The sequence below is a fragment of the Ascaphus truei genome, chromosome 21 (assembly GCF_040206685.1).
Source record: "Ascaphus truei isolate aAscTru1 chromosome 21, aAscTru1.hap1, whole genome shotgun sequence".
Classification (NCBI taxonomy): domain Eukaryota; kingdom Metazoa; phylum Chordata; class Amphibia; order Anura; family Ascaphidae; genus Ascaphus; species Ascaphus truei.
The window spans coordinates 7,299,470-7,311,878 of NC_134503.1; the positions used below are offsets into that span (position 1 = coordinate 7,299,470).

The window sequence follows — 12,409 nt, forward strand, 5'->3', positions numbered from 1 at the left end:
CGATTCACTGCAACGGTGTACACTGTACTCGGAAAGATCTGCGTCTCAATTCTCCTTCCACTCTATTTTTAGAACATGCCAAATGTCCGGGACCATGATGCCTCCGTGTATCTGCGTCTCCAAGGCGATGCTTTGTCAGTGGGGGGATACGAGTCCAATCCAATATTCTGGGAAGAGGTGAGTCCCTGATTGGTGTCGGGTGCGGTATGAGAGACAGAGGGTTCACTGGCTGAGGTTCCATTCCATCGTTATCGATGATTATCTGATGGTAACACCTTTTGGTGCTAATCATCGGGCCCAAAAGCCTCTGCTGCTGTGTTCCTTGTTTAGTGCTATGTACCTACTCCTTTAGTTTTGTTGTACTACATTGTTAATAGCGGTGTAACATGTATGTATGTATGTATGTATGTTTTTATTTATAACATGTGTTACCAGGAAGTAATACATTGAGAATTACCTCTCGTTTTCCAGTATGTCCTGGGCACAGAGTTAAGACAAATAATACATGGTTGCAACACATAGTTGCATAAGTGAACAGGGTATACATTATATACAAGACATTGCATGCACAGTTAGAGATAATATATATTATAGGCGTATGCAACAATTACAGACCAGATTAAAGTGTGAGGCAGCTTTTAGATATAGATATAGCGCCATTTAATGTTCACAGCTGTAATACATGTGATAATCGTATAAATAACAAATAATACAAATAACACATGATGGGAAGAAGTGTTTCAGACATTAAAGTGACACTTAGGAAAAGGAGTCCCTGCTCCGAAGAGCTTACAATCAAATTCTTTATGGGTTCAACCCATTTACTGCCAGAAGCCCATGTGGCAACAAAGTAGTTAGTGATCTTCACACACAGTAGCTTCAGATTAGAATACCCTGAAGAGTTTGCAGATTGAGAACTAAAACACCCGCATGGATATCTGAATCTCCACCTGAGATATTGGTGTATCGGGTATAAAGGTAAAGCATGGAAACCTACAGACTGGCCGCAGGCGGGTGCTATTTGACCCGTGGAGTCTGCCCGTTTCCCCTGTGCGGGAAACAGTGGCAGACTCTACAACAGAGGTGGCCCACTCCAGTCTTCAAGGGCCACCCACAGGCCAGGTTTCAGGGATATCCCTGCTTCAGCACAGGTGGCTCAATTAGAATGACTGAGACACAGATTGAACCACCTGTGCTGCAGTTGGCCTCCCCTGCTGTAGATCTAATCCCTGTATCGATTACTTACCCCCATAGCGCCCTCCACGTGTCTGCCCCAAGTATTCTGCATTTGATCCCATCACTTCTGGGGTAGGGTATGTACTGTGGGTAAAGCCACGAAGAGGTTGCAATAGCTATCGCTTGTAGGGAGGGTGCCCTGATTCTTTCCCTTGAAACATAGATCTTTCATGTACATCCAGATATAAGGAAAGGGGGCAGTTAGTCAAGTGATTTCAATTTTGGGGCCAACAGAAATTGCTATTGGATGTGAGCGGTAATGGTATCCCAGTTTAAAGACTCCTCCCCCCCCCCCTGCTTATTTGCCCTGAAAGGTTTCGGATAAGTTTGCCTTTGGCCTCTTTGATCTGGATTGGGACGTCTTCATGCAGCACATTCAGGGGGCAATCAACAGAGTCCCAGCACTCGAGAAAACGGGCATCAAATCCACGGTGTGTGGTCCTTATCAGGCCACTGTGAGGCATTGAAGAGCTGGCTTATCAGGCCACTGTGAGGCATTGAAGAGCTGGCTTATCAGGCCACTGTGAGGCATTGAAGAGCTGGCTTATCAGGCCACTGTGAGGCATTGAAGAGCTGGCTTATCAGGCCACTGTGAGGCATTGAAGAGCTGGCTTATCAGGCCACTGTGAGGCATTGAAGAGCTGGCTTATCAGGCCACTGTGAGGCATTGAAGAGCTGGCTTATCAGGCCACTGTGAGGCATTGAAGAGCTGGCTTATCAGGCCACTGTGAAGCATTGAAGAGCTGGCTTATCAGGCCACTGTGAGGCATTGAAGAGCTGGCTTATCAGGCCACTGTGAGGCATTGTAGAACTAGCTTATCAGGCCACTGTGAAGCATTGAAGAGCTGGCTTATCAGGCCACTGTGAGGCATTGAAGAGCTGGCTTATTAGGCCACTGTGAGGCATTGAAGAGCTGGCTTATCAGGCCACTGTGAGGCATTGAAGAGCTGGCTTATCAGGCCACTGTGAAGCATTGAAGAGCTGGCTTATCAGGCCACTGTGAAGCATCATTCCGTTTCTTTTCATTGCCAACAGCCTCTATTCTTATAAATTCTACTCGCTGCTAGCTGGTGAGTGGGGAAAATATATCTAATGGACTGAGGAGGAGGCATGGAATGGCCTGGGCAGAGAAGGCAGAGGTGCATCCAGTAGGTATTTGGGATACCAAGTAATCAAAAGTAGGAAAAATGGATATCAATGTGTTGTCCAAGGTTTTAAAGCTGCAGACCAAACGATATCCTACGTGTTTAAAATACAAAAAACAAACAAAAAAAACTCAGTTCTGTACTATGAGAAAATACTTGTAGCATTGTTTTTTTAAACAACTCTTAATGACATTTTTTATGTATTATGTAACAAGCATTTTTGGTTTCTATAGCAACCATTTACAAAGTCACCTCCCCTTCCGCTTCTGAAACAGGCTCTGGCACGCCCATTTTTTAGCCCTGCCCTCTCTCTAGCAGTGCACCAATTGTATCTAGTGACTGCCTGGTCACATGATCTTCCCCACAGATCTTTGCATCTTTGGTCCTCTTCTGCTGCATGGACAGACATTTAGTGAACGCCCGTATCTTCGCTGATCGTCAACTTGGCTAATTATCATTGTGTGGATTGTATTGATGCACATATTAAAGAAGGGGGGGGGGGGGTGGCAGCTTGGACTATTTCTTTAAAGTGAGGAGTTAGAATGCATGGAGGTGGCTGAATGGTTCTTCCCTCCAGTGCAAATCTGAAATTTGTTGCAAAAAAACAGTACAAGTTTTCCTGCCTAAATAAACGTCCCACGACTTGAGGGTCTCTAATGCGTGTTCCAGCCCCCCTGTCCATTACTGATGCTTAAAGCTGCAGTTCAGTCAACATCCTGCATGTGTGTTTTTTTTAAATAAATCAGTTCTGTAGTAAGAAAAAAATACTTTTAGCATTTTCTGTTTTAAAAACAACAACTTTGAAAGACCAATTTTCTTGTATTCTATTTTAACAAGCATGCTTGTTCCTATAGCAACCATTTACATTCCCCATATTTAAAGATGTCGCCAAACTTTGCCGATCAATAGACGGAGAACGAATTGACCGGCAGCTATGCAGTTCTTTAGGTAATTAGAGATTGCCCACATGAAACTATTGAAGTAAAAAAATAAATAAAAAAAATTAAAAAAAAGACTGAACTGCAGCTTTAAAATAGGAAACTGGCCTGGGGGTGGCAGCAAAACTGCACTAAACATTTTGTCGTTGCAGTGGCAAATCCAGCCCAGTTTGAACGGAAGGGGCGCTGTGTTCCTGAAAAATCCTACATTCCTTTGCAGGCTGTGATCAATAACGATGAATTCATTAAAATGATCCCATTTTAATGGCTTTTGTATGTAAAAATCACCCCAGAAAATCCATTGAACGTTTGAAAGCTTATTTATTTATAAATGACATCAATAAAGAACTCGAACATTGGTTCAATAAAAGGTATTGCGACCGACCAATCAAAACCCGCGAGGGGCAGGGAATAGTTCATTATATGGCTCATGATCTAAACAGTCTCTGCTTTAGGGTAGGGGGGGGTGCTCAACTTCTGTCTTCAAGACCCCCCCCAACAGGTCAGATTTGGAGTATACTTCCTTGCCTTAGCACAGGTGACTACATCAGTTCCTGCTTCATATTTACTAAGCCGTATTCTGCCACAGGACACCGTCCTCGGGCCCCCCCAACATGTCAGGTTTTCAGGATATCCCTACCTCAGTACAGGTGGCTCAATCAGTTCCTGCTTCAGCTCAGCACAGGTGGCTCCATCAGAGGCTCAGTCTCTGATAGAGCCACCTGTGCTGAAGTTGGGATATCCTGAAAACATGACCTGTTGGGAGGGGTATGTGGGGGGGTCTGTTGGGAGGGGTATGTGGGGGGGTCAGTTGGGAGGGGTATGTGGGGGGGTCTGTTGGGAGGGGTATGTGGGGGGGCCTGTTGGGAGGGGTATGTGGGGGAGCCTGTTGGGAGGGGTATGTGGGGGGGTCTGTTGGGAGGGGTATGTGGGGGGGCCTGTTGGGAGGGGTATGTGGGGGGGTCTGTTGGGAGGGGTATGTGGGGGGGTCTGTTGGGAGGGGTATGTGGGGGGGCCTGTTGGGAGGGGTATGTGGGGGGGAGCCTGTTGGGAGGGGTATGTGGGGGAGCCTGTTGGGAGGGGTATGTGGGGGGGTCTGTTGGGAGGGGTATGTGGGGGGGTGTTGGGAGGGGTATGTGGGGGGGCCTGTTGGGAGGGGTATGTGGGGGGGTCTGTTGGGAGGGGTATGTGGGGGGGTCTGTTGGGAGGGGTATGTGGGGGGGCCTGTTGGGAGGGGTATGTGGGGGGAGCCTGTTGGGAGGGGTATGTGGGGAGCCTGTTGGGAGGGGTATGTGCGGGGGGTCTGTTGGGAGGGGTATGTGGGGGAGCCTGTTGGGAGGGGTATGTGGGGGGGAGCCTGTTGGGAGGGGTATGTGGGGAGCCTGTTGGGAGGGGGTATGTGGGGGGGGCCTGTTGGGAGGGGGGGTATGTGGGGGGGGGGCCTGTTGGGAGGGGTATGTGGGGGGGGCTTGAGGACTGGAGTTGAGCAGCCCTGCTGCAAGACACCAAACCGCTCATTGACTTTAATGTTCTATACGGTGTCTTCCAGCAGATGACTGCTTTGTAAATCTGGGCCTAAATGTTTTTACTATAATCAACTCCTCTACTGGAAGAATGCTCCATGCGTCCACTACCCCAACAGTAAAAAATAAATAAAAGTGTTCCCTTACATTGTCCAGAAGAGTATGCACTGAATAGACATAGCTATTGCTAAGAGTTCGTATAAGGCTCTGTGCCCTATCCCCTGTGCAGTAAGTGCTCTGAGGGGATCAGTGTCTGGTGACAATGCTCTCACTCTGCTCAGTCCTGTATCTGTAAATGACATTCTTTTAGTTAAGCCAATGGGAGGGAGCCTGCCCTGTCCTGCGGGGACATCCTGCACTGTCACAGCCGGGGCAAAACTAGGTCACGTCTGCTCCTTCTAACTAGATGGGACATGACATTTACAAGGGAGATGCTTTGACTCGGCAAGATGCAGTGTTGGTTTAATCGAGGTGTAAGGACAGGCAGCGGGTGGCAGGAAAGGCAATGTTCTGTACGTGTATCTCCTGTGTGTGTGTGTATGGTGAAACACTGTGCTCGTTTGCATGGCATTACCCAGAATCCCTGGCTGCAGTGGAAGCACTGTATGCCAAGCGACAATGGTCAAGAGCAGAGCTGTCTGACGCATGGGAATGTGCTCACGACAGTGCTGGACTTGCGCATAAGCAGTGGCGGATTTCCGATTAGGCCGGAGCCTAGGGCAGCAACATTTTGGGGCGGCAAACGGCGGCCCCGCTCTCGTCCCCACTGATTGCCGGGGGAGAGCGTGGGGCATCTGCAAAGGTCTCGTACCTTCTCCTTTTGTGCCTCCCTCCTCCTTCAGCGTGGTGGTGTCAAATGACGCGGCGACATCACATGACAACGCGTTGCCATGACAATGTGATGTCACATGGCACTAGTCTTTTTCACACTGGGTTTTCGTTTGAGCCCGGACCATGTATGCAGCACTGTGTAGGTACAATAAGGCCCAGGGTTACTAAATGGTGCTAAACCTTACTCTTCAAGTGAAGATGCTTTGGTGTGGCTATCTATTGACAAAACCATAGGGTTAGCGCAGCAACGGATTGCTGCAGCACCGGCTTTGAGATAAGCAGGCACACCATTACTAATATGCACACAAACAATCTGCCTATGTGTTCCTCTTCCTGTCTGTTAAAGGTTCATTCATCTTCATGTTCACCTTTCTTTGTCCTCCTCCCCAGAATCCTTCACTCCTGACCATAAACCTCTCTTAGGCGAGGCGCCAGAAGTCCGAGGCTTTTTCCTGGGCTGTGGCTTTAACAGTGCAGGTGAGCAGAGCCGAATACATGGTGCAATAATGATGTGTGACCGCGCACGTCTGCGTTCTTCAGGGATACACTCCGGCTACAACTATTAATGATGCCTTTTCCCGCTCACATTAGGAGAGCCAGATATGACATTATATGCCTATGAGCAAAATGAATAGCATCCCTGACATAGGAGCCTATAGTGCAAGAGTGCGCCAGTCCTCGAGGGCCACTAACAGGTCAGGTTTTCAGGATATCCCTGCTTCAGCACAGATGGCTCAATCAGTCCCAGCTTCATCACAGATGGGTCTATCAGTGGCTCAGTGTAGCACTGAGCCCCCTGTGCTGAAGCAGGGATATCCTTAAAACCTGTTGTTGGCACTTGAGGACTGCAGTTGGCCTCCCCTGCAATGGTGCATTGTAAAGGATGCCTGTGTCCAATACATTTCAGTAGACGTGACATTGACTGGTGACCCTTTGCTGGGAAGAGAATAGATGCTATATCGGCTTTCCTTTGGCTACTCCTGTGATTTTTTCCCAGGTATGATGCTGGGTGGCGGATGCGGAAAGGAGTTGGCTCACTGGATAATTCACGGACGTCCAGAAAAGGATATGTATGGTTATGACATCAGGTGAGATACGTGTGACCTGTGCTACATCTGCACATCTGACCATGTACCCGGGACTAGTCATACACCTTCAATTCTGTATCTTTTACTTCATCCCTTTTTGTTTCTTACCCTTTTTTTGCCGTTCCAGCTCCTCTTTCCTCTTCTCCCTCAGATCATACCTCTCCTTTTCCCTTCTTCCTATTCTCTCTCTCCCTCTCTCTCCTCTCTCTCCTCTCTCTCCTCTCTCTCTCCTCTCTCTCTCCTCTCTCTCTCCTCTCTCTCTCTCTCTTCTCTCTCTCTTCTCTCTCTCTTCTCCCTCTCTCTTCTCTCTCTCTCTTCTCTCTCTTCTCTCTCTCTCTCTTTTCTCTCTTCTCTCTCTCTCTTTTCTCTCTTCACTCTCTCTCTTCACTCTCTCTCTCTTCTTCTCTCTCTTCACTCTTTTCTCTCTTCTCTTCTTTCTCTCTTCTCTTCTCTTTCTCTCTTCTCTCTCTCCCCCTTCCCCTTCCCCTGTAACTTTGCTTCTGGAACTCCTCACCTTCCCTCTCTCCCTAATAATCACCCCTGGAACACTGTCGCTGTCCCTGCTGTAGCAGGCTCTGTGTCCTCCTCCTGCTGGAGTTACAGATAGCGATGTCGGGGCTCAGCTGGTGGGCTCTCTCTCAGGAGCAGCCTGTAACATCCTCCTTGGCTACCGATGCAGCTATTCCTTCTTGCTGTTGTACATTATTCTACTTAGAGCCCTGTTAACTCCTCAACTTTGAATGCACGGCGGTAAAATCAATTTGAAGTGGTAGAACACGGGCTAGTCTCTCACGGAGTTAGGAATATTAATGAACGTTTAGTAGACGTTTAAATATGATTCAGTTTATTTTTCCACCCTCTGGACAGTATATGGCAGTGAGCATAGTGTAGGAAACCTTGTAATTAAATCTATTTCTGTTGAATGCAGCCTTGTGTAATTATGCTTGAAGCTAATAATGGAGGTGATGATCAGACAGTCAGTAAGTATAGGGATTATCTTTGGCTGACCCTACTACCCTCCAGGACTGCATTGCAGAGGATTGGTTTATAAGAGAGCATGCAGCCACAGTGGGAGTTTCGGGCAGACGGGATTTCAATGACATACTCTCACTTTTAGACTTCACTCCCAGCATGTCTTGAATGCACATGAATAGGGCTCTGGGGCCCTTCATCTTGAAAATTAACATTCCGCAGGATAAATTAATACTGAGTAGTTGTTCTAATACGTTTTTCTTCTAGAGCACTGACCATGTACACAGGGCTGTACATAGAATTTGGCAGGCACAGTGAATCCCTGTAGAATAAAGGGGGTTTTGGTAGTATAGGCGCTCAAGCGCTGGATCCTTAGCGTGTAGGTACATTCAACACAGGTCATGAGGCTAGTTGTATATATTAATTGAAAATAACCAGTTTGATTCTCAAGAAGTATAAAGTCCTTTTAAAGAGACAAAGTAACCCTGAAGGATGGGAGTTAGTGGGTTGGAGCCCACTTCTCAAGACCTCATTGGGATAGTCCCTGGACCACTAATAAAACACAAGATTCACTGGAATTAAATATATAGATAAAGTGCAACGCGCACGAAATGCCTAGGAGGTTTGCTACACCTCTGGGTTTTTTTTTTTTTAAAGATGGACTCATTAAAGACATAATTTTTATATTCCTTTTTGACCCACTCTTTCTTTGGCTGTGCGCCATTCTTTATACTTTTTGTTCACCGTGAGTCCCTGCCCTGAAGAGCTTGCAATCTAATTGAGGTTTGGAAGATGCAGGGCATATGTATCAGGCCAAAGTGGTGCAATTCTAGGGCAAAAAAAAAAGATCTGTCCCACATCTATCAAACAAAAGCATCCCAGTGAAATCACACAAATGTCTTGTAGGTATCACTGGGTAGCAAGAGACAGAATGGAAGCATCATCTTAATCAGCAAACCTGGGAGTTTGTATGCAGCGCACAAGGAAATCAAGCACAATTTATGCTAGAAGAAGCATTTACTTAGAACAGGACAAGAAATAACAGTGTAATAGTGTTTCAGGGCAGAACTATCCTGTATGTTTCCAGCACCTGCTGAATAATTTATTGTGTTTTGTTTATTAACTGTGAGTGCAGCCTACACCCATTTCCTATCCTATTAATCAGGACCGGATCATCTGGGACACCTCCCGGGTTTAGTTTAGGAACCTCAGAGGGGGTGTACAATGACAAGGAGTTTTAGGTCTTCTTCCCTCTGTGTTCAAGTAAGAATCTCTGCTGGGTTACTAAGGGAGAGCATACTGGACACCTAACAAGCTCCTATTAAACCCCCAGAATAACTAAAAGACCATTTACTTATTAGATATTTATACATATATATTTAGGCACTGTACCGTGTATGAGTCTCACTAGATGTGCTAAAAACTGAGCTTTGTCTGTGTTTTATGTTATGTCTCTGGTTTTAAATTACTGAGGGAGAGGTCATGATACTTCTCAAAGGGGTGTCGGGGCAACAGGGAGACAGGCCATGTGAATTGTATGTGGTACCCTATAGCAGAGGTTTATTCAAAATAGCTGTTAAAGGTGGGATAAGCGATGTAGAAACAAGTCACATTCATTGTATGTGGTTCCCATACCCATAGGTTTATTCAAAACTGGAATCCATCACTCTCCTGGCTTCCTATCAAATCTTTGTATCTAAAGCTCTCTCCCGCCTTAAACCTCTCACTGACTGCCCCGCACCTCTGGAACGCCCTTCCACTCAACACCCGACTAGCACCCTCTCTATCCACCTTTTAAGACCCACCTTAAAACACACCTGCTTAACGAAGCATATGAGTAGCGCCGCGGCTAATACTATGCACCTGATACATAAAGCCTGGCCCCTTGCAGACGCACTTACCAGAACGCCCTACTGTCTCTGTACATCCTTCCTACCTACAAATTAGATTGTAAGCTCTTTGGAGCAGGGACTCCTCTTCCTAAATGTTAATTTTTAAGTCTGAAGCACTTCTCCCCATGTTTTGTTATTTGTATTATTTGTTATTTATATGATTGTCACGTGTATTACTACTATGAAGTGCTATGTACATTAATGGCGCTATATAAATAAAGACATACATACATACATTGCAGTAGAATCTACTGCAATGTATGTATATATCTATGTCTTTATTTATATAGCACCATTAATGTGCTGAGTAGATAGTGGTTTCTCTACTGATTTTGTCTGGAAGGGCTCAGAATTCATTAGAGACTGCCAGCGGGTACCATTCTTAAAGGGTTTCAATTCTCAGATGAGACACTGGTGATCAGAGGGTTAAACTATGCTGCGCCACAAACCATTCGTTCTATATCACAGCTGATGTTCCCATCTTTCTGTGTATCGAAGGAGATTCCACCACTCCTTGACCAAGCACAACCGCTGGATCCGGGAGCGCAGCCACGAGTCCTACGCCAAAAATTACTCCGTCGTCTTCGCCTACGATGAGCCTCTGGCCGGGAGGAACATGAGAGAGGATCCTTTGCACGAGGTACTGGAGATGTAACAGGGAAGCCCTTTGTTCTTCGGGAAGGATGGTTTCTTCATCCATCTTCACACATTGTGGTCCCATGGTGGAGCTTTTATCAACATACTGCATACTGGGGACCATTCAAACACAATGATTAGCGTTGGCAGCATTTTGCTGGATGTGGATCAAGATGGTGCAACTTTGCAAATGTGACTCTTGAGAAATGTGTTTTTATGACATTTGGTTCTCTCAGGAACAGAGTTTAACGCCTCCCAAATCTGGCAGATTTAGTTGACAAAAAGAGAGAGAGAAAAACTTTCAATACTGATTACTTCACTGGTTAAAGCTGCAATCCCACGTAGGCGGTATGTTAAATTTCTTAGGGGTCTGAGAATGAGGAAATGTTTGTCAATCCAAGTGTTTTTTTCCCCCTCTTATCCCACCCTGTCCTTATCAGGGAACTGATAAAGGGAGGTGAGGAGGGGGGACTCTGGCTGCACAAGCACTAGCTGATCACACAGTGACCTCACACCGTGACCTCACACCGTGACCTCACACCGTGACCTCACACCGTGACCTCACACCGTGACCTCACACAAAAGGGAGTAGCCAGAGGAAATCAAACGCCTCCTAAGTCAAACTTTCAAAATACTTGAAGGTGTCATATTTGGGTAAAAAAAGGCATCACTCACGCAGACGAGACCCCTTAAATATGTCACTGGAATGAGTTAACTTTGCGCCTTAGTTCCACGAAAAACTTTTAACAAAAAAAAAAAATACAATTGCCATTTTTTTTTTCCAATCACATTTCCATATGTCAAGATGCCAGAAGCTGGACAGTTTTGCAAATGAGGGATTTGTCATTTCAAGTGAGTAAATCAGTGAATTCGAGAATGCCAAAAAAAATAATAATTAAAAGGAACGATGTTAACCCCCACAGTTCTGGATTCTGGGCGGTATTCTGCTTTGCACCGGTTTCTTTGCCTAGTCAGCTGTCCGATGTTCTGTGAATCTTGCTGATATGGACTCCGTCTCACTGATATTTATCACTAATGGTCTCAATGACTTTAATGAAGTCACGCTGATAATAATCAGTACTTTTGTAATAAAAATGCCATATATGGTCCAGATCCCCCACAATCCCACAGACCGATTTTACTTTTGGGATCCTCTGATTATGACAGCTCTGGTTTCCAAATCGTGAAGTTAAGCATTCAGTAATCCTTAGTAATATTTATTTTTTGGACCTCCTGTCATCACTTTCTACGGTATCCTGCTGATCACACGCAGCGCGGAGAAACCCTTCAACACAGTTTTATTTTCCAGGGGAAAAAAATTGGCAGAAACATGGTATTTGTGGGGTACTCTCCAAAAATGGCTACCATTGTACAATGAAATCAATAGACATACTATAGTTAATTCCTTGGAATACTCTTCAGAGTTAGGCTTTCAGGGGCTAAGTTATATTCCGAACACAAACTGGCAGCTCATTTGGTTTGAATACTGGGAGCTTTGGTCTCTCTGGCAGTGAAGGGGTTACCCGCGCCTGGTGCTATCCTGTCTCCGTGTAGCGGTTGTATTTTAGGATGGTTGCTAAGCACTGCAGGAGCCTCTTGATTGGCGGCTAAGTTTGCCAAGCTCCTCACTGTACATCTCTAACTGATCTAAAAGTAGGAATCTCGTACGCTCGGAATCATTTAACTCTGTCACTGCCAGGGCAGTACGCGGGGAAGTGCAGGTCTGTGGAACGAAGGATTATCCTGGCGTCTGACACAGACGTTTCTCAAAGTAGATCTAGTTTTATTTAAGCCTCGGATTTATAGTACAGCTCTGTCCTTGTGTGATGGACAAGCACCTTGGTTCTTGACCCGGGGGATGGGCAAACCCAGTCCTGAAGGGCCACCAACAGGCCAGTTATTGGAGAAATCCCAGCTTCAGCACAGGTGGCTCAATCGGTCCCAGCTTCAGCACAGGTGGCTCAATCGGTCCCAGCTTCAGCACAGGTGGCTCAATCAGTGGCTCAGTCTTAGACTGAGCCACCTGTGCTGAAGCTGGGATATCTGTAAAACCTGACCTGTTGGTGGCCCTTGAGGACTGGAGTTGGCCACGCCTGTGTTAAGGCATTCCAACCCCCTGAAAGTGCCCTGCCTTTAAAACTCACATGG

General features: G+C 46.2%; 1 protein-coding gene across 1 annotated transcript in view; it reads left to right on the top strand.

Moving 5' to 3' along the window:
• The first annotated feature begins 51 nt into the window (after positions 1–51).
• Positions 52–12,409, top strand: part of SARDH (sarcosine dehydrogenase) — a 47,075-nt gene continuing 34,717 nt past the window's right edge. The window contains exons 1-5 of the mRNA XM_075578812.1: positions 52–177; positions 1,551–1,676; positions 6,060–6,150; positions 6,671–6,761; positions 10,124–10,265. Of these exons, the coding sequence (XP_075434927.1) occupies positions 76–177; positions 1,551–1,676; positions 6,060–6,150; positions 6,671–6,761; positions 10,124–10,265 (552 nt within the window). The 5' untranslated portion in view covers positions 52–75. The remainder of the gene's footprint in view (positions 178–1,550; positions 1,677–6,059; positions 6,151–6,670; positions 6,762–10,123; positions 10,266–12,409) is intronic.